At 39.5% G+C, this 24,014-nt stretch overlaps 1 protein-coding gene across 2 annotated transcripts in view; it reads left to right on the forward strand.

Annotated features, from left to right (window-relative positions):
* LOC134527874 (synaptic vesicle glycoprotein 2B-like) overlaps positions 1 to 24,014 on the forward strand; it is a 164,870-nt gene that overhangs the window by 51,148 nt on the left and 89,708 nt on the right. For both annotated transcript variants that reach the window (XM_063360859.1, XM_063360858.1), the window contains exon 2: positions 11,823 to 11,984. In XM_063360859.1, coding sequence (XP_063216929.1) covers positions 11,823 to 11,984 — 162 coding nt within the window. The remainder of the gene's footprint in view (positions 1 to 11,822; positions 11,985 to 24,014) is intronic.

Consider the following 24,014-nt stretch of genomic DNA (forward strand, 5'->3'; position numbering starts at 1 on the left):
AGCTGTTTAGGCCAAGGTAATGGTGGCTAGGGCCAATGTCAAATGTCAGTATCATCCCAGATGGGCCAATATGATTCACAATCAAAGATGGCGGATATCAGCTATCGGATCCAAACCGAAAATCCAGGAACTGGACTCACTATTATGTATGTATTACCCTCCAATTTTGAATGAAGAATATCTAGGCGCAAAATTATTAAATCACTTTACTAGCACTACATATTGACAAAAAGGAATTTAGGAATTTATTCCGACACTAAACGACTACATATAGAGCGTGATGAATCTTCATATCGGTAAACAGAACGAAGTTGATAAGTGCTGTCGAATTAGCAGGATGCCGCATGATAACCTGGAAAGAAGAACCGGCAGAAGGATATCTGGTAGTTATAATTCTGCCAACAGATGGCCCACGGAGTGACACCAATGTTTCCCAAGTGTTTCCCGAACCAAATAAGAGAAAGGGAGAGTAAGTGACCAGCCTCCTGCCTCCTCACCTATCGGACTGCCGCATCGTCCATCGAGCCTCCATGACTATCGGTTCTATACCTTGTTTTTAATGTTTCTACTTCGGCAATTGGTCAGCCTCATTTCTCACCGAATTGCCCCTTCCCATCAGGTTGCATCCTTTTCCATCGTGATTCATACAGTTCGATTGGGATTACTCTTTTTTTATCAGGCCTTTACCTCATTCAAATCTGAGTCCAGGCTATCCTTATTTCTGCTGTCCATAGTTTATGGAATCACTCCAGGAAAATACTGGGGTGGTTCGTTATGACATGCCATTGTCTATTTATTTCCCAACTGTCTCCATGTCAATTGGGCCTTCACCTAGTTCATCGGGATGTCTTCTAATCTACAGGACTACACCTCATTATCTGAGATGCCTCTTCTTATTGGACCTTAGTACATCAGGCTGCCTCGTCTTTCGAGTGTCTACCTCAAACATTGGGAAGCCTTCTTTTCCGTTGGGTTTCCCCCTCGCATTCGGGCTGCCTACTCATCCATCGGGCCTTCACGTCGTCCCTCTGGCTGCCCCCATTTCCAACAGTCCTCTACATAATCTGTCGATCTGAATCCTAACTATTTGTCAAGTACCACTTACATTGAGCCTTCACCTCATTCATCTGGATGCCTACTCGTTCATCAGGCTCCCAGCTCATTCATCAGACTGTTTCGCCTATTGTATCTCTACAAGGTTAATAATGTATCTACCTTATCCATCGTGCAGCCTTATGTTTCATCGGGTCTCTACCTGGCCATCAGGCTACCTCATTGTCCATCATATCTCTAAACCTTATAATTAGCTTAATCATATTCATTGGTCTCTCACCTTGTTCATTAGAGTAACTCCTCGTCAATTAGTCTTTCACCTCATCTATCAATGTTTCCTTCTCATCCATCGGTCCTAATCCAGGACATCCTTGTCCATCAGGCCTCTAACTTAACCATTAGACTTACTGCTCTTCCATCGAGCCTTCACCTTGTCTATCGACTGTCTCATCCATGGGCCTTTAACTTGTTCATTGGGCTTCTTCCTCATTCATCGGAGCTTCACCTGATCCATCAGGCTGCTTCCTCATTTGTAAGACTTCCAATTCGTTCATTGGGCTTTTTATCCATCCATCGAGGCTTTCTCTCAATTGGGCCTTCACCTCGTACATCAGGCGGCCTCCTTGTACATCGTACTTTCACATTGACCATCGGGCTTCCTTCTCGTCCATCAGGCTTTTATAATGTATATCAGGCTGCCTCCATGTCATTAATATCTCTACCTCGTCTATTTATTGGGCCATCAATTTTTTTCCTCTGTAATCCGCCTCATCCATTGAGACTTCACCTCTTCCATTGTTATGCTTCAACTTCGTCTATAATGATGCTTTCTCTACCATCTTGCTATCACCTCATCAATTTGGCTTCCTTCACATTTATCAGATCTCTACATCATCTATAAGGCTGTTTCCTTACTATCGAGCTTCCATCACTTCCATTGACCTCACACCTACTTTATCGGACCTTTAACTCATTAATCGCGATGCCTCCTCATCCATCAGGCTCCCATCTCGTCCACCGATCTGCCTCGTCTAATAGGTCTCTACCTCGTTTATCATAAATCAATTGTGTCGAAAGGGGAATCTGCGGACAACAGCAGATGCGATTGAAACCTTTCTGGGGGTTCCGACTGTCGAGCCCTGGTGTCTGGGTCCCAAAGGTTCCTCATAGGGAATGACGAAAGGCCCATGGCAATAGCAAGAACTGATAATGCCACTTGCATGAATGGGGGCACCCAGGCCTAAAGGGCTGTAAATTATCTGTGCTCTGCCCAGCAGTCGGGGGAGGTACCAAGGCAACTCCGAGGCCCTCTTGCTCCTTTACACAGCCTAGTTGGTTAGTTATAGCCACAGCTTCATGGTACCGTCGGAGGAGTCTGGGCACGTCCGGGCACATCTGGGCCTTAATCGGCTGTAAGCCCACAAGGCCGAGTTATTATGAGTCAGAGGATCATCCGAGGGGATGAGATGGATCCAGTGAAGTGGCTCTGATACATGCCTGTTAGGTTAGCTATTGGCGAACAGACTTGCCCATTAAAGACACTGAAGTTGGTAGTAGTATGGTAATGGTACTCAAAGTGAAATAATCCCTATTGATGTTACCTCTAAGGCCCTGGATCTGATTGGGTAGCACTCGTACTTAGTGGGGGTGCTCCGATCGCTTGGAGCAGACTCTAAGGTTCCCTAGGCCTTTGACAAGTTAATGTTGTGAGCGATGACACAGCTCCGGTTCTAGCCTGTATAGCTAGGAGAGGTTGGATAGGCATCCACTGGACCACGGGTTAACTGGGTGTTTTGAGGAGTCCCAGTGTGATGTGGTAGATCGGGGTATGCATCTGCAGTACTGATAAGGTAATAAGGCTAAGAACACAGCCAACTCTCTGGTCAGCTGAGTGGGGCAGAGGGCCAAGGTGGTGACCATGCCTCTGGACATAGCTAAAGCTCTAACACCTTTTCCGATTCGCGTATACGACATTTTCTGTATACTTGCCTATGGGGGCCCCAGGCCGGTATGGCTAATGCTAAGAGGGCTAGGTTAACAAAGGAGGAACAATCCCTTAAGACACTTCAAATTTGTGTCCATTGGGCAGCTTCCTTTTTCATCAGACCTCCCAATCACCTTAAGGCTGCTCCTCATCCATTGTGCCGCTAACATTTCCTTATGATACCTCCTCATTCATTGGGTGTTCACCTTGTTCATTCGTCTGTATTTTTGTCTAATGGGTATTCACTTCATTCATCGAACTGCATCCTCGTCAAACAGGCATTTACCTTGTTTTATGTGCTGCTTCCTCTTCCATCGGACCTTAACCTAGTCATCGGGTTGCCTCATATAGCTCTGCCTCGTCCATTAGGCCTTTACCTTGTCCATCGGGCAGCTTCCTTTTCCATTAGCCCTCCCCCTCTCTATGAGACTGAATTATTGTTTATCAGTCCTGTAGCCCCGGGCCTATAGCTCAAGCACCGCGGGTCTACAAAAAACCTTCCACACTCCACTGTTACGGGAAACCCAAAAAGTCAACATCGCCCTTCCCTGTTGCGTGGGTGTAGGATCCAGTTACCATCAACAAGTAATAAGGTGGCATGGGAGACTATGGGGCTCAACATCTAACATAAAAACTCGTGTTTAATAAAAATAACATTTACTAAAAACATATATATATATATATATATATATATATATATATATATATATATATATATAGCTACCACTAGCATACATAATTTGCGTAAATACCTTCAGCGCCTATTCCGTTACGAGCTCTATCAATGAACAAGCATATCACCATCCTCATACTCCTATACATGCAACTAGTAATACTATTATAATACATTAAAAAAAATAATATATTAAGAAACTAACAGTCCACTAATGAGTCCAACTGAGCAACCTAACATAACCGCAGCGCGCTACTTGATTATACTTATGGTACCATTTATTAATTATCATCTGTCCCACGAAAAAGTTATTATTATCTTGAAGTTAATAAAAATTAAATCAAAGTTAATCAAAGACATCAGTTTCTTCGCCGTGACTTAGTGCACACGAGTATCGTAGTACTAGGTCAGATTCAACTCTCAATATGTCTCGTAGCCGGGGAACTCTCATGTTGGTGAATAATGCAGTTGTTTGCCTTACTTTGTGTTGCGCTGTGCTGTCATGCCGCTACCTCGGCGCTCGCCCGGGCCCGGGAACTCGCCGACGCTGCTCGCGTCGCGTGATGCCTCTCGCCATACCCTGGGACTTCCACTAGCCCCGAAGACGATACTTGCTCGGCCGCAAATCTGCAAGGCCTCGCCGCTACTTCCCGAAGTGCCCACTTCGGCGTCCAGACCAGCACTCCTTCAGTCGCGCAAGCCGCACACTCGCTCGTCGGCTCCTCACTCGGCAATCCTCGACTCCACCGAAAAACCCCGAAGGTGTCAAGTCACACTGGTGCCAACTTCACAAACTGTCAGTACGTTAAATTACGTCCAGACCGCACCAACACGGGAAAGTTCGAAATAAAAAATATATATATTACCTGCTACTATAAATAAATAAATCTAAATTAATTAATCATAACAAATAAATACCGTTAACAAAATATAGGTAACTGGGTGACGCCGTTACCACCCCAGTGGTAACAACCTCCCCCCTTTAAAAAAAATCGCACGCCAGAGGTTTGGGTTTCTTAGGAATCTACAACAAAAACGTCACTCACAAGCAACAGCAGAAGAGAAGCTCAAGAAGAAAAAGAAAACAGCTTAGGAAAAACTCGCAAGACACTTAAGTAACCACAAAAAAGCACAACAGTTAAAAGCTCAATAAACATTCCTCCACAATACCCAAACGTCTATTGCGCAACTATACAAACTATTCAATAAAAAAAATTAATCAAACCAAATAATATACGGTACTAAACAACTTCACCAAAAAATTATACATATCAAAAAAAAATAATCATCTGTATGATCATCTATCTTTTTATCTTTATTTGTACAAAACTTTTTTAAATGACTCAAATGAGCCTTCCTAGTCTTAAATGGATTCTCACAGTCTTCCAAAAGAACTGTCACTGGTCCTAGAAATTTCACAATGCGGTACGGACCCGCGTAAGCATTTTCTAACTTAGCGCTCTTATATTTAATTTTCTGACTTGAAATAAATTGTCTGCATACCACCAACTCTCCTACCACATAATTGTTTTCCTTTCTGCCTTTATTGTATTGTACACTACTTTTCACCCTTGACTTTTCAAGATTCTCAGCAGCCAGTACCCAACTTTTTTCTAATAAACGTGGACTCGAAATAGCCAAACATTCCGGAGAAATCCCCCACACATTCAATAGAGGGTGACCCAGGCTACGGCCTAGAAAAAGTTCTGCGGGAGAAAATTTGGTAGAGTCTTGCTTAACCATGTTAAATGCTAAACTTAAAAAATTCAAATGTTCGTCCCATTTTCGTTGATCTTTCTGATGGATAATGGTCAGCGCTACTTTAATATTCTTGTTCAAGCGCTGTACTAAATTCGGACAAGGATAGTAAGGACTAGTCGTTGTGTGCTTGATACCCCAAGCAAAGCACATGGCGTTAAATTTCGCACTAACGAAGTAACTAGCATTATCGGATATTATTTGCTCCGGACCCCCAAATACACTCCACACTCTATTTTCCAAAGTTTTAATAACTTGATTACTCTTCATATCCCGCATACCTAACAAGAAACAAAATTTCGTGAAACCATCAATAACGACCAACAAACAATTATTCCCTTTCACTGAACGGGGTAAGGGACCAAAAACGACAATAAAAACTCGTGCCCAGGGCCTGACAATCAATTCCACGGAATACAACTCTACTTTATTAGTCCGTGGTTGTTTGGCCAACTGACATGCACTACATTCCCGTACATAACTCTCGATATCCAATCTCATTTTAGGCCAAAAAAAATTATGAGATATTTTTTCCCAGGTCTTATCTATGCCCCCATGAGCACCCAAGATGGAATCATGAAAATAATTCAAAACCATGCCTCTCACTTGTTTGGGTACAAAGATTTTTTTCTTATTATCCTTAACTTGATATAAAACTCCCTTTACACAATCGAAACCTTTCCTTCGCATATCGTCAGCATCACTCATGATTTTTTGTATTTCATCATCCTTACGTTGCCACTCCTTAATGTCACAAAAGGCTTCCGGATAATTTCTTAAAACATTACAGAACTCAATATCTGCCTCATTTTCTCCCCGCTCCAACTCACTTTTTCCCCCATTTTCCTCCGTAGGTTCCTGTTCCAATTCTTCTTGGTGGAATTCTTGAGTGTCATACATGCGGGACAGCGCATCTGCATCGGTCCCCTTCTCGTGTTTTATGTCAAATCTGTGATTTGTCAACCTCATAATCCATCTACCTATCTTACCTAATTGGCGCGGGTGCGAAAATAGCCACGTTAAGGCTTGGTTATCAGTCCATAATTCAAATTTATCAAATTCTATAAAGGTTTCAAATCTCTCTAAAGCAAAAATACACCCCAACGCCTCCTTCTCGTAAACGCTGTACTGTTGTTCCGCAGTGGTAAGGGTCCGACTCGCGAACATAATGGGTTGTAGCCCTTTCTCGCCCTCCTGTAATAAAACTGCTCCTAATGCTAGACTACTAGCATCGCATTGAACTATGAATTTCTTCTTAAAATCGGGCAAGGCTAACACCGGGGTGTGACAAATAGCATACTTTAATTGCTTAAAAGCATTTTCCTGTTCTTACCCCCATTCAAAATTTACTCCTTTCCTTTTGAGGTAATTTAGAGGCGCGCATAGAGTCGCGTAATTTATAATAAAACGACTGAAGTACCCTAACATTCCTAAAAATCGCATTACCCCCTTTACATTCTTCGGTACAGGGAAATTCACTATCGGCGCAATCTTTTCTGGGTCCATTTCCAGCTTACCGTTTCCCACCATATATCCTAAAAACTTTATCTGACTCTTCGCCCAACATACCTTCTTAGGATTTACCGTCAAACCCGCCTCACGTAATTTCGATAGCACTAAGCTCACATGTTCGACATGTTCTTCAAAGCTATTAGAATAAATACAAATGTCATCTAAGAAACTGATAGTAAATTTAAATTGGAACTCTTGCAACAGATGACTCAATATACGGGAAAGGCATTGGGCTCCAAAATTAACACCAAAAGGAACGCGTTTCCACTCGTACTGTCCCCAAGGTGTTACAAACCCAGTGCACGCCCTGCTTTCTTTATCCAGCACGCACTGGTGAAAAGCAGCGTTCAGATCTAACACGGTAAAGTACCTTGCCCCCCCTAAATACTGTAACACAACCTCAATTTTCGGTAACGGGAAGGGATCTAGCGTAATTCGTTGATTTAAAATCCTATAGTCCAAAACCAAACGAAATTTCCCTGGAGTTTTCTTTTTTACTAAAAAAGCAGGAGACGCAAATAAAGATTTAGATTTAACAATAATATCTTCTTCCTCCAAATTCCGTATTATTTCTCTAAAGGCTTTTATTTTAGGTGGCGCGCATTGATATGGAGCACACTTTATGGGACTATAGTCCGTCAGTTGTATATGGTATGGCATTATGGTGCATTTCCCCACCTTTTCTGTTATTACGTTGTCAAAATCTGAAATAATATTTTCAATCATTTTAATTTTCTCGGCCTCCAAATACCCCTTACATCCCTCTATACCTCCACAAATTGTTTTTCCCTTGGTATTCTTTTCAAGTTTAATCCGGCACGAGTCATTAAACAAAAATTTCAACTCGCACCGTCTACAATCAATTACCGCACGCGTATCGTACAAAAAATCCATTCCTAACACCACTTCCTGGATCAGGTCTGGAATTACCCAAAAATCTCTAGTCCACGAAAATTTATTTATTTTAAAATGCAATTTAATTTTCACTTTAACGGGTATTTTCTTCCCGTCAGCTAAACAAATCTGTATTTCCTCCCCCACTCTTATTAAGTGGCGGAGTTCCCTCTTTTCATTACCAATTTACTCACGAAACTTTGATTAATAAAACTACTACTCGCGCTCGTATGCACTAAAGCGCTCACCTTTTCATCATACATTAACACATTAACGCAGAGGTTTTTCCCCTCGCGAATAACCGCCAGGCGATGTTTATCTCCAAACCCGTATTTTTTTCCTCTCTTCCTAAACTTACAGGCACTGCTATCATGCCCCCGTTTATTACAAAAACGGCAAATACAGTGCTCCTTCTTCCTAATCTGACACGCATACTTCTTATGCCCTATGCCCCGGCAATAATAACAAAAAATTTTCCCGCCTCGCGCATGATTTAGTTGCCTCACCACGCAATTAGCTTTCACATGCCCACGGTCACCGCAAACATAACACAACCTATCACATTTACTACCGTCTTTATTTTCTGGTTTATTTCTGGTTTCTTCCCTATGCTTCCGCTCATCTTTCCTTTCTCTCACGCTCTCATCCTCAGTAGAATTCCTCACGATTTTCTTTTCAATTTTCCTTGAAGGTTTATTTTTCTCACCTCCACACCTAGCGGCTACGTGTCCTAACAACCCGCAATGAAAACACGTCACGCCTTTTACTCCACGAAATTGCCTTAGTCCGCAATTTTTCATTGCGTGCCCCGCTTTTCCACAACGGTAACATACGGTTTTCCCCACAAAATTTACTTTTAACTCCCGTTTTCCCTCCATACTGGAGAATTCCTCACGGGCACACCACAAATTATCAATTTCTATCGCCCACCGCATAATATCTGCCCCGTCTTTAGGCTTATTAATAAAACTGCATTCGCATCGCAGAACCGGTAGCATATTTTCAATGACGAGAGAAATTAATCCTTCAGTAGTCAAAGTTATACACAGGGCCTTACTCGCGTCCTAAATACGTTTGACGTACTCCACCATACTTTCCCCCGACCTTTGAAAACTGTACACTTGCTCCCTCTTTAAAATTAATTTATCTTTAATTCTGCGCGAGCACAAAGCATCCCACAAACATTCTTTGGTTTTCCACCAACTTAAATTTTCGTCTAGGCATTTCCCCAAAATACTCCTTGCTACTCCGTCACACTTTCCTATCACGCAACGTAACACATCACTATCATTTTCAAATAATTTCAAATCCTGAATTTTATCTACTTCTAGACAAAATTGAAAAATGTCGGCAGCTCACCCTCCACGTAAAAGGGGTACGCTATTTACGTTAGCGTAAGCAAATTTACTTTCTACTTGCAACAACAAACTTTGTTTCTGGACAGCTGACGTAATTGCTAGCGGACTGCTGTTTGACCTTGACTCGCCTTTCACATGATCAGACAATTTACGTCTTAAAGAATCGATGTTGTCATCCTCGTCAAATGAAATATCAGCCGCTTGAAGGTTAACTATAAGCCCTTGCTTGTTCAATTTATAAATCCAGCTTACAGCCATGATGACGCACAACCAGCGAAACAGACACGTCCCCATTTGACTCCCGTACCAAGCAGAGTGGCGCAGCTATTTTTTTGTAGCCCCGGGCCTATAGCTCAAGCACCGGGGGTCTACAAAAACCTTCCACACTCCACTGTTACAGGAAACCCAAAAAGTCAACATCGCCCTTCCCTGTTGCGTGGGTGTAGGATCCAGTTACCATCAACAAGTAATAAGGTGGCATGGGAGACTATGGGGCTCAACATCTAACATAAAAACTCGTGTTTAATAAAAATAACATTTACTAAAAACATATATATATATATATAGATACCACTAGCATACATAATTTGCGTAAATACCTTCAGCGCCTATTCCGTTACGAGCTCTATCAATGAACAAGCATATCACCATCCTCATACTCCTATACATGCAACTAGTAATAATATTATAATACATTAAAAAAAATAATATATTAAGAAACTAACAGTCCACTAATGAGTCCAACTGAGCAACCTAACATAACCGCAGCGCGCTACTTGATTATACTTATGGTACCATTTATTAATTCTCATCTGTCCTACGAAAAAGTTATTATTATCTTGAAGTTAATAAAAATTAAATCAAAGTTAATCAAAGACGTCAGTTTCTTCGCCGTGACTGAGTGCACACAAGTATCGTAGTACTAGGTCAGATTCAACTCTCAATATGTCTCGTAGCCGGGGAAACTCTCATGTTGGTGAAAAATGCAGTTGTTTGTCTTACTTTGTTTTGCGCTGTGCTGTCATGCCGCTACCTCGGCGCTCGCCCGGGCCCGGGAACTCGCAGACGCTGCTCGCGTCGCGTGATGCCTCTCGCCATACCCTGGGACTTCCACTAGCCCCGAAGACGATACTTGCTCGGCCGCAAATCTGCAAGGCCTCGCCGCTACTTCCCGAAGTGCCCACTTCGGCGTCCAGACCAGCACTCCTTCAGTCGCGCAAGCCGCACACTCGCTCGTCGGCTCCTCACTCGGCAATCCTCGACTCCACCGAAAAACCCCGAAGGTGTCAAGTCACACTGGTGCCAACTTCACAAACTGTCAGTACGTTAAATTACGTCCAGACCGCACCAACACGGGAAAGTTCGAAATAAAAAAAAATATATATTACCTGCTACTATAAATAAATAAATCTAAATTAATTAATCATAACAAATAAATACCGTTAAGAAAATATAGGTAACTGGGTGACGCCGTTACCACCCCAGTGGTAACAGTCCTTGAAAACTTTCGTTAGCCTCATTCCTTGTCCATAGGGCATTCACATAGTTTATCGGTCTTCCAGCTCAACCACTGTGCCTGTATCTCATATTTTGGGAATTACTCCTTATTCGCCAGTGCTGTACATCATAGATTGGGCTGCCTCCTAATATATCGGGCCTGTAACACTTCTATTGGGCTCATTCCTCAACCATCTGGCCTTTACCTTTTATTTGGACTGCTTTCTCGTCCATCGGGTTTCCACTTCTTCCATCAGGCATCTATAATATCCATTCGGCTGCCTGCTTGTTCATCAGTACTCTACTTATTTTATCGGACTGCTTCCTCGTTCATAAGGCCCCAAAATTAACCATCAGGTCTCTGCCTTCCATTTGGCTTTATTCTGGTCGTTCAATCTTCATCTCGTCCATTGGTCTGCCTACTGGTATTTGGGGCCTTCACCTTACCAATCGAGTCTCTAGCACATTCTTCTGGCAGCCGCCTCATGAATGCTGGGACACTTGCTGCTCGATTTCTTGTCTCATTGGCTTTGCAAGACTGTATTTGTATCATCTGATTTTTTCTGCCACTATTCTCAGTGTTGCCACATGGGTCATTAAAAACACACTTCATTTTTAAAAAAGTTTTTGCTACTCAAATTACCGCACATAGATTAAAGTGATTAGAAGCACTCAAACAAAACTTGCTTTTGTGAGTGCTATATTTCATGTTTCATTTAGTAAATTATTTTTCAAAGCTTTAACAAAAGAGGATTATGATAGAAAAAATAAAATGTTTTTGGTTCGGTTTTATTTAGCTGATGCACATTTAAGTTGTCCATTAGAAGCACAAGCATAAACATTTTAACTGAAATATTACAAATTATTTATATCTTTTTTCTGTGAATTACAGTTGCAGAATATTAATATATATATATATATATATCTAATTTACAGTTTTAAAAACCTCAAAAAAATCCGAAAATGCTATTGCCAGCTCAGGATAGAATATGCTAAGAAGAAGCACCTACAAGAGTGCAAATAAAAATATTTAAATTGAACATTACTTATTGTTTTAATGTTTTGAAAATGGTCTTCGGGCACACTGTTGCAGGCCACGGCAGATTCCACCGGCTGCTCCTGGTGTGCTGCGGTATGGCAATAACCTGCGTCATAGCGGTCACCATAAACACCTCGTATGTGATGCCTTCCGTCGGCTGCGAGATCCTGATGACCTCCAACGAGAAGGGCTTACTCAACTCCATGGTCTTCATAGGTCAGTATCTGCGATCCTGAGTGCAGCATGGAGGTATTGGTATGAAGTGGGTGTCTGTTCTAAAGTTAAAGTCACGATAATTGGCAATTGATTAGCAAAACACATCTTTTCTGCACAAAGGCCGATGTTTGAAATTTGTTTAATAGATTGAGGAAATCCCTAGGTAGAATCGTAAAAAATTATTCACGAAGCACGTACTGTTAAAACATTGATGTTAATAACAAATCAGCAAGGAATAAATGATTAAATTCACTAAAAAATCAAATATATTGCTGTCCTGTTTTTTTTCCTCTTTTTAACTTCAAAGGCTGCAAACACCATCTACCTAACTTTTTACTTACACGATACGTTGTTTCCACCCTCCTTGGGTAGGACTCGGCTACAGGAACTGCACAGATAGCGATGCGCTCCTGGCGGTACATGCTTTGTTCCTGCGAGTCGTGTATTCAAACATCGTGGCACGTATTCATGCCAATATCTGCAACCCTTGGCAGTGCATGACGGTTGCCCTAAGAGGCAAAAAACAAGCAGAGGACAGTAAATGGCAAACGTTTGGAAATCTCACTGCCAGTGTCCGGCTTAGTGCCCATTTCGTCTAAATCTCTTACCAACTTAATAATCTTTTAAAGGGTTCCTTTATGTCAGCCCCTACTTTGCACACGAGACTGAGTAACTGTATTCTAACATACAATTTTAATAGAGAACTGTTTCTCAAACACTTTATTTTTTGCAGGCTATCTTGCCATCTTTAATGTACTCAGGGTGCCGATCAGTAATTCACTTCTCTAAGATGCATCTTGCCGTGGCATTATTTAGCAAGCAGTTCATATTGCTCCTGTGGCTACGAGAACTTCGCCTTTTCTATAATTTAACCAAGATAACACCTTTTCACAAATTTTCATCAATAAACTTTTAAATCAAATCTTACAATTTTACACTTTAATGCTGAAAATAGTTTTGTGAAGATGCAGTCATAAGATTCTCTTGCATAGCTTTAACTTTTCTATTTTTTAAACATCAATACTTACACGTCTAGCAGACTCATTACATTTAACACATTTAATTTATAGATATCTGGGACTATACCCTGTTTAATTTTACTTCATGTAAGATAGACAATTTTATTAAGTATTTATCTATATCATATTGTTACGAAGATGAGCAAGGCCGGGACACGTGCAGGTGCAGAGCTGGCTGCCGACTGCCGCAACATGATATGCACCGCGCGCGCCTGGAAGATAGCAAGGATTGTCGCTTTCCCCCCTCCTTTCCCCAAACCCCCCGCGTGGCGCCCTACCTTTGACAGGTAACTGAAACCTGGACAGCTGTGGAGTTACGCGAACCACCGACACGTCTTTCGAGAGATTTCTGTCGTCAGATCAGCGCAGAATGACGCGACTGGCCCCAGCCGCGTTCGCGAGTTCTGGAAATTGCGGCTGATAGATAAATATAGGACGTCAGCAGGTGTATTTGGTATGTCCTGGTACACCGGCTCCAGACTGGGAACCCGGGGAGCCACAGCGGCCATCTTGAATTACGTCACTTCCGGTGGCCATCTTGGATTATGTAACTTCCGGCGGCCATCTTGGATTCGACCTTGACATTTGACCCCGTCGGCCATTTTGTTTTTATCCGAAATTTTGTTTTTATCCGACATTTTGTTTTCTAGAACATTCCGCCATCGGCCATTTTTTTAATCAGCCATTTTGTTTTCTAGAACATTCCGCCATTTTGAGTTCCGTCCGCCATCTTAAAAATCTTTATTTATTATACGAAATAATAAAATAAATTTCAAAATTTATAAAAAAATTAAATAATATATTACTTAATAAAATTTAATTTAAAACTTGCGCATCGAACACCCCACTCCTCAACATTACGAATACACCATCTAGACCCCCACTCCTCTGTTACAATGACATCGTCATCGACCACCCCACTCACCCCTGTTAAAAACTTTCGTTACCCACATTCTTTAAAATAAATTTATTACTAAATAAAAAATATACCATCGTTGTCTGCTGGAGGCAGCCATATTATTTAGTGGAGACCGCCATCATGATTTCATCTGATGGATGTCGTCATCGGTGTAGGTTTCTAAAGTATGTTAGTGTATGCAAGGTTGAGTTTCAATTCTCTACCAACCTTATTATGAACCTTACAGACAAAAATCACAAAATCTACAGTCATTTTGTTGTTGTAACCATCATTTTGTCTTAAAGTCTTATCATTTATAGGTTTTAAATCAAATATATGTTATCAATACTATCGTTGTGGATGCGTTAGTTAAAATAATGATAATTAAAAAAAAACATTTATCACTCCATCTTAGCGGATCAGAAATTTTTCAGAGTCCTAATTCACAAGCAATATTCTCTTCTCATATTTGCGTACACGTGTTTAAGAGCTGCATGGAAGCAGATATTTCTAATGTTTGCGTAAAAATCATTTCACGGAAGCAGATATTTTTAATGTTTGCGTATAATTACATTCCTAAACAAGTTCATGTTTGCGTACTCGTGTTTTAAAAGATGCATGGAAGCTGATATTTTTATTGGTCACGAGAATATAATACTACAAAGAAAAATACCGATTCACAATTGTATAGTATTAGATGTACCCCATCTTCACGAGAGAGACCACATCCAACACATAACATATTACGATGCAACTTGATACCTGATCGTTATAGTGCATATCATGCATTTACAACACTCACCTCAGCCATTACTGCCGCTACGAGATGCACTTCATATCATTTAAAAAAATATTTTTAAAAGTTTTGAAATAAATATTAAAAATAAAAATGTAATTCTTTTTAAAAACTAATTAACTTACTACAAACACAATAATAATAAAAAGTTTCACCCCAAATCACTTCTTGCCATAATAATACCATGGAATATATTTATAGTCAGCATCCTCGTCGACGACACTTCCACCTCACACTCCATACCCACAATAATATTTTCAGCCCATTCGGCTACCCGCTCACACAATTCTCCAGTAGACAACACTGCAAACAATGTCAGGAGCCTCCCTTTAGTCACGTTCACTTTATCCTCCGCCATCACATAAATGTAGCTCCCCTCGTCCACGAACATCTCTTCAATCCCGTAGCTTGACACCCCCTCTTCGACTACCACGGTCTCAGGATCTTCCACATCATCGCTCGTCACCTCCTTATCATCAACAAACTCCTCCCAGCTCGCATTTGACCCCTCCTTAACAATCTCTTCATAAGTTGCACGACACATCATACTATCTCTGTTGATAACTACGAATGAAACGTCGTAAGGATGCAATGGTTCAACTGTACTCACCCCTCTACCCTTTCTATTCCAGTTATGTCCATACATGCCAAGCGCACGCACCTCTGATGCATGACTATTGACATGAGCAGACCTACCCCTTCCCCCCTCGCCCTGAACCATTCACATCACAAATAGTTGCGTCATTTAGACCTGTCGCCACACCTCCCTAGCCACCAAATACCATTTTAAGCACCTTCCACGACAATCCGGCCTCTGGTAACTAGTGAAAAGTTTCAAAGAGTACATGAATAAATACATTTTTTATTTATTTTAATCTTGCATTTATTAACATAAAAATGAACAACTTTAAAATTCATCATAATTTATATGACATCAGTAAATATTATCCACTGATTTTCACATTTATTGAATCCTAGCCACTTCACAAACAAGGGATCATCTTTCTAACGTATCAATTTTTATTCTTTATAATCGCTTGGGTACTAGGTAGGCTGAATTTCTTCCCCATAGAATCCATCAGGTATAGCCGAACCTCGTAAATCTTCCATGTAGTAACATCTAGGATGGTAATTACGTATTTTAACAACACGGAATATTTCTGTCGGCCAGTTACATACAAAATCTTCAATTTTAGCTCTAAGTATTATTGCGTCTAGTTTATTTGCATCGCAATAAACAGTTTCCAGGAGTGAGTTATCTTTTACATTAAAAGGCACCATGCCAATTTTTCCGTTTTTCTGTTACATATTAATCCTCTTATTACTCCCCTTTGCTGCGAACTTTATTCACGTGGCTTCCTTTAGAGTTGGATTAAATTATTCATCCACCCATCCTTTTACCTGTGTGAACAGAGTTTAATTATTTATTCCGAAGAAGGCTACAAAACTTATTGGCTACAAAGCTGCAAACTAAAAGGTTCCAATCGGCTAAGAGTCTACAATACTACGAGGCTACAAGACCACAAGGCTACAAGGATACATGAAACACATAGAAAAAAATGTTGTTATAAAAATACTAATTTAGCAAATTTAAAACTTAATGTTAAGCCGAAACATCCCTGAAATATGTATTTTATGCTTACTACAAGACCAAGGGGGTTTTGAACCATTAAATATTCAGTCCTGGCTACAGACTTCACAAAAAAGCATTCAATGAAACAAGCACACTTTTGATAAAACATTCAACTCAGTAGGATGCGATATCTAGGATACATTAGCTAAAATACTAAAGGAAACGATAGGATCCAGCTCAAGCCGGCTACAATGCCTCCATCCAAATTGGCTCCAAATGATTTTAGTTACAATGTAGCACATACCCGCCAATATTATCGGAAAGACGTTATTATGACTCTCCATTATGTTAGTCATTTATTACGAATTTTACATCTTTAAGTTAGAAGTTGTACTACGAGAACCTAACCTGAGCTAGGATTTAGATTACAATAAATAAAACAAACCTTTTTATCCAAAGTATAATTTTGTTTTTTTTTTTACTTTTATACACATGTAGACAAAACAAGTTATTATTGTATGTAGCATGCCTTTATTATTTCACGAAGTAGAGACCATATTTGTTTGGTAATGGGTAAATTTTATTCATTTTTGCGAGGCAAGTAGAAGTCTTAACCTATCTACCAATATGTTAAAATATTTTGAAAACTTAAAGGCTTAAAGGCAAGGAGGAAGGGCCGTAACATGGCTGGGTCTGCGGTAAGGTGTTTGGGGCAGGTGTAATTACTGAAAAAAAAAAAAAAACGTTCAATTAACATTTGTTTTTATACCAAAAATAATACTGACGTGTTAAAGAGAAAAAGCATGACAGACTATGATTGCAATTACGTTTACAAGTTTACTTCATTAATGACATAAGTTGTTAGAAAAATTAATTTGTGACATTAATACTTGACAAAAAAAAAAAATACACGATGAAAATTTAGGTGAAAGAGCCATCTCTCAAGGGCAAGAAAAATGCAAGCTTACCTACTTAACAGTGCGTGGTACCTATCGGACCATCTAAAGGGACGTTATGTACACACAAGACAAACGCCTCAAATACGGAAAAGTTACATCGAATGAGACTTCAAAGACGAAAAAATACGCGAGAAACAACAATATGCGCGCCAGGAAGTTACATGAATTACAAGAATATTTAAATTACGTTACGTACTTTACGCACGTATTACGTACGTTGACGCCTCAGGGGATAAAAATTACAGCAAGTTAAATTCATTAAGTAAATTTAGGTAAGCCAAACATGATTATCTAGGTGGCGGCAAAAAGGGAATTTAAACAAGACAACCTATTATTTTACGTTACAATAGGGCAAGGGCCACCGCCTCACTCGCAAACAAGAAGAACACTTACATTATTTTCCTACGAGGTCGCTCTCACACGTCGTTACAATATAGAGATTAACAGACTACATGCCACAACAGATAATGTAGCCACCAAGCCACTGGACAAGTCCAGACGGGACGAGTAAATCAGGCTAACAAGAACAAATTACGAACTAACAGTGGCTTTTCTTAAATCGGCGCGGCACAGCGCGCATGCGCAAACCCCAGGAGGGGAGGCGAAGAAAGGTCAATCACACACTAGACGGTGGAAGGAGGAGGGGGGAGGTACGCCGACGCCCGCGCAGAAGCACGAAATTTGTGGTAGCGGACCCGACCGCTACAATTTCTATGTGGTGTTATAAATCTCTTCGGCTTCTAACATCTTATGTAAATTTTCATTAGTAATACTTTTAAGACCTCTGAAGTACCTTTTTTAATACCAGCCTCAAAGTCATTAAAATTGTAATCGTCCCACTGACCATCATAAGCCTAATCTGAATAATTTATTTTATTACGATGTTTCCATCGTTTCGGTATCAGGACATCGTCACAGTATTCGATCTTGTGAGCTTCAAGTTTTTATTCATAGTCTTAGTTCTTGTAAGCTTCAAGTGAATCATCACAGTCTTTGACCTTTTCAGTTTAAGGCTGTTCTAAAGTGATCTCAATTTCATGAAGGCAACAAGAACTTGGTGTAAAAAAATTTTAATTCCCCATGAAAATGCTACTCCCTTCCTTAACTTTTAGTTCCAAATAATTAACAAGACCTGGGATAGTACAATTAGAATCATCATCTTAACTTTTCTCGTGATCATTATAATCATCTAATATTTTGCTACAGTTTCACTTCCTTGCTAATATAGACACGCAATTCTTAACATTAACAAGCCTTGTTTTACAGATAGAGGGCTTTCCCAGACCTCAAGGGGGAAGAGAATCATCTTACAAACGAGTGTTTCTCGGCTGTACTTAACCTATTTAACGAATGAGTAATGGCTATTTTTATTCAAGTGCCACCTGATTAAAATGTGGAAATTTATTATTTGGTGTCAGGAATTCACAATAGAAACGGACATCTCTCAATATATTCCAAGACCAATACAAAAAATAAAACTCAATGAAATATATATGACTCAAGGAAAACTGGAAGCACATTACATTAAATTATTATATTTAAACTGAGAATCATTCCTCTATAAGAATACTAATGTGTTTATTACTAATGTGAACACACATTTAAAACACTAATACTCATATTTCAAACACAAATCAGCATTATCAAAACCAAGAACAGAAGTTTGATGTGATGTTCTTTTCTCTTCCAGAGCGACTTGTAATGACACCATCATCTAATTTTCGTCGATGATATAGATGTTTATGAAGGCACCAGGATTCTGTTTCTCGAACAGAGGGGTCTGGAGAAGTGGATTGGGAAACCCGATGTTAGTGAAGTTGAACTTCCCCTCCAAGTCATTGTAGCACTGATTAACATGCTGAGATGCTCACTCTCATCTAACTTGACCAGGATTACAATTAAAGCATATGATCTCATCTAAGTATTTACAGATTGACCACCGCATATTTTTCTTTGATGCAGGTAGGTATTTCGTTGTAGGAGGTAGCGCGAAGTGGATCAAGCTTGTTAATGTGTAGATATAGTCGCTTGACACCAGATAAAGATCTTGCGAACCACTTTGAAATGTAGTCTTCTTCCTCTTTACATATCTTATATATGTATTCAGTAATGACATCCTCCACATCTCGAACTGCAAAGAGTGGAACATTCGTGGTTTTGAAGGTCCTCTTGTCTTCACACATACCCATTAGCTTTTTATAATCGCACTCAAGCACGATGTAGTACTTGAGGGGGCCATCCTCTTCAATTTCCTCTACAAGTTGGCTTATTAGTTTAACCTTGATAGAGTCCAAGTATATACATGTGTCCTTGGCAGAACCGGTATTATTTTCTACCACACAAGTCTTCAAGTTAATCCAGAATACCACTTCTGCAATGATGCAGCCGTGGATGTTGGCCAAAACCCGCCTATGTCACCAGCTTTGTTCGGCTGGTGCTGGCCTTAGGTGTAACTACAGGCTTAAGCGCAGCCGTTCTCTGCTTCTTAGTTGATGGTGGATCAGGACCCATGCACACTTTGGTATTGCTTTCAACTTAACAGCCCTGGTGAAAACCTAAGTATAGTCCCCACACGAATACATTTTATGGCTAGGGTTGAGACCGCAAGCCGTCTTCTCATGATATGTGACATAAGCGGAGTTTTCGAAGGTTTTGAAGCAGAAGCTACACCAGGTGTCTGAAGTCATGAGAGAAGCACCAGTACATGTTGTAAGATATTACCACAATTTATCACTGCAAGAAACCATCTTACCACACAGATGACACTGCTTGAGTTTGTGCTGTGGGTTGTCAGCACAATGACATTCTTGCCAGTAGCAATTATTAGCTGCTGTAAAAGTAGCTGGACAGAAACGTCATTTCTGCATGTTTTATGTCATCACAAAAATCAGTAGTCTGTGCTCAATGCACGGAACACGCGAAGAAAGCCCGATGTACGGAGAATTATAACAGAAGACTTAAGAAAATAATGTAGCTAGCCATTACATGAAAATGTTTGCAATACATAACTTCTAACCTATAAACTACAGCTTCAACAAACCAAACCTCAAGTTAGCACTACCTTTCCCGAAAATAACCTAAAATATCACTAAAATTTAAAGTACTGTAAAGGACAAATTACACAGAAGTAGACAAAAAAATATTCAAAGTCCTGGCAACTGGTAACTGTCTAAAAAATTTTTAAGTACAGAGTAGCATTTAGCTGAAAATATTCGAAAATCCACACAAATGTTTAGGTACAGAGAAGAACAAAGCTAAAAATATTCAAAGGCCACATAGTTACATTTTTACACAAAATAATAAGTACACAGAAGCATTTAGCTGAAAATATTCAAAATCCACACAACCCCTTGCCACACAAATGTTTAGGTAAGAGAAGCATTAAGCTGAAAATATTCAATGCCCACATAGTTACATTTTTATACACAAGAATAAGTACACAGAAGCATTTAGCTGAAAAATATTCTAAGTCCACACAAACCCTTCTCCACAAAAAGTTTAAGTACAGAGAAGCATTAAGCTGAAAATATTCAAAGCCCGCATAGTTACATTTTCACACAAAGTTTAAATACTCAGTGGAAACTAGCAGAAAAAAAAATTCAAGGTCCTGATAGTTAACAAAATTATTTAAAAGATCGTATAGATAGCTATCTACAAAAGAAAAAAAATAAATACACAGCCTCAAATCTACTCATTTACACGAAATCCATAAATCAAACCCACATACTAAAACTAAACATACTACCCCTCAATATAACAAAGAAGCACCTTTCTTGAAACCAACAAAACTTTCAAAATTTTACCAAAAAACGTAGTTCATGTGCAGGTTTTCAAAACAACTTGTGAGTTTTGGTAGGTCTTTGATGTTTGTAGGTATATGGGGTAAAAACATGTAAGCAACCACACTACAAACATGATTAACCTTATAGCAAGGACCAGGTACATCTACTATTGGCTTGGACAATTAGAGATTTGTTCACGAGGTACTTTCAGAATCATGACTCATCTATCAATAATGTCTGAGAGCCTGAGCTATCCACAACAGTCTCAAGCAATCGTCGACCTAAGTGTCACTCAGCACACAGAAATCATCTGCTCACACAGTTAAACTTCTACATGACAATATTTGACATGGTAAATGTTATAGTTATGAAGGGAAATAGTTAGAAAAATTGAAATCTAATACTTTTCTGGATTCAGAACATACACATACATGTATGAAACTTAGTATGGGGCTTGAGCGAAAACATTAGGTGCTCACGAAACATTTTGTGTAAATAACTTTATACCTACAAACCCACATTAAAACCATAATTCATAGTGATTAACTATTATCAAACCCACCCACAACACCATCAAATTAATCCGCACACTAGCATATAACAGGCACCCACACCACCCTGTGAATTCAATCTAAAATTAAATCACTGAAATACCACCAATGTAAAAATTCCAAGTCGAAAAAATATGCATGTGTTCAAGTATGGAGGTTATCTCATACATACCAGTATAGGATCCTACACAAAAAGAAACAATTAAATGTATCACCCTAGCCACCAAATCATTTAGACCATCCCAAGACACATAAAATATCTCTTATGCTGCCATTATTGTGAAAATCACAAGATTCTTTTTTTAAATCCAGCTGCATAGTCGTTATCCTCATCATCTTCTCAGCTATCATCGACACAGCCATCATCATGATCAACATACTCATCCAGATTACTGTCATTGTTCGTAATCTTAGACATCGAAGCTTCTTCTTTGTCTTGAAGCATCCTTTATAAGTGTCCATCCGTTTTCAAAGTTCGAAGGCTCTGGAGAAATGTGCGGAAACATATTCACACTTTTCACAATGATGATACTTCCACCGCCTTTCGGTCTTCCTTAAACCTTCAACAACATTAATTTAAAGTACTTTGTCGAGATCAGAAGAGCTCCTCACCATCATATTTAGTCACATGCAGTGTTATAATAGTAGGCGTTGTTTTATGTGTGAGGTAAAATGCTCTATTATGGTCGCAAGAAGAGGGAGGCTACGCTAGACCTGAAAGGAAGGGTCATAACCACATTTAATAATAACTGGATAATAGCAGGGCTTAGCTAGATTCTAGTGGATAAAGTAGAAACCATAAACACAGTCATCATTTCTAGTTTCAGTAATAGTCATCATTATTTCTGACTAGCATTACTAACAACACCATTACATGTTTGCAGCAGTCATGTATCAGTTGTCTGTATAAAAATTCGATGTTATATGCGGGGTGCAGGATGCTCACTCACGATCAGAGCAGAAGGAGGGCTGAACTAGACCTCAAGGGTGAAGGGAAATCATCACACATGTAGCGTTTCTCAACCATTTTAAGGTATAGTAATCGACTCAGTTGTATTTATTATTTGTAATTTGATAACAGGAACTAGCACATAAAATTAAAACCGAATACAAATACATGCATCATCACACAAAAAATTGTATGAAATAAATTTTTTTTGTTGACCAACCAGAAGCAAAGTGGAGAAAATCACCTAAATATTGTCAAGAATAACCATCAGCACATGTAGAATACCATTAAATTCTTGCCATGAAAAAGGCTGAAGTGCACAGAGAAAATCATCAAATTATTGTCAGGTAAAAAAAGCAGAAGCACATGGAAAAAAAAAAACAATATTCTAACACAGCAAAGTTGAAGCACACGTAGAAGTCCATTGAAATTTCACGTGAAAAAATAGGAGCACTCAGAGAAAACCATGAGGGAGAAGATGTCGTTTAAGAAAATCATAAATTATCAATTTTTTAAAAAAAAAAAAGTTCAAATTAAATCCTCCCAGATCTCTTTGCTTAAGCAACATGAGAGTTCTGGCACAAGTCAGCTTGTGGACTCTCATGTTGTTTAAGCAAAGAGTTCACAATTGACTTGTGCTAGAACACTCATGTTTAAGCAAAGAGTTCACTAGCTGACTTGTGCTAGAACTCTCATGTTGCTTAAGCAAAGAGTTGACAAGCTGGCTTGTGCCAGAACTCTCATGTTGCTTAAGCAAATAGTTCACAAGCTGACTTGAACTAGAACTCTCATGTTGCTTAAGCAAAGAGTTCACAAGCTGGCTTGTGCCAGAACTCTCATGTTGCTTAAGCAAAGAGTTCACAAGCTGACTTGTGCTATGACTCTCATGTTGCATAAGCAAAGAGTTCACAAGCTGACTTGTGCCAGAACTCTCATGTTGCTTAAGCAAAGAGATCTGGCAGGATTTAATTTGAACTTTTTTTTAAAAAAAATTGATAATTTATGAATATTTAAACGAAATCTTCTCCCTCATGGTTTTCTCTGAGTGCTCCTATTTTTTCACGTGAAATTTCAATGGACTTCTACGTGTGCTTCAACTTTGCTGTGTTAGAATATTGTTTTTTTTTTTCCATGTGCTTCTGCTTTTTTTACCTGACAATAATTTGATGATTTTCTCTGTGCACTTCAGCCTTTTTCATGGCAAGAATTTAATGGTATTCTACATGTGCTGATGGTTATTCTTGACAATATTTAGGTGATTTTCTCCACTTTGCTTCTGGTTGGTCAACAAAAAAAATTTATTTCATACAATTTTTTGTGTGATGATGCATGTATTTGTATTCGGTTTTAATTTTATGTGCTAGTTCCTGTTATCAAATTACAAATAATAAATACAACTGAGTCGATTACTATACCTTAAAATGGTTGAGAAACGCTACATGTGTGATGATTTCCCTTCACCCTTGAGGTCTAGTTCAGCCCTCCTTCTGCTCTGATCGTGAG

Source organism: Bacillus rossius, chromosome 1 (assembly GCF_032445375.1).
Source record: "Bacillus rossius redtenbacheri isolate Brsri chromosome 1, Brsri_v3, whole genome shotgun sequence".
Lineage (NCBI taxonomy): Eukaryota > Metazoa > Arthropoda > Insecta > Phasmatodea > Bacillidae > Bacillus > Bacillus rossius.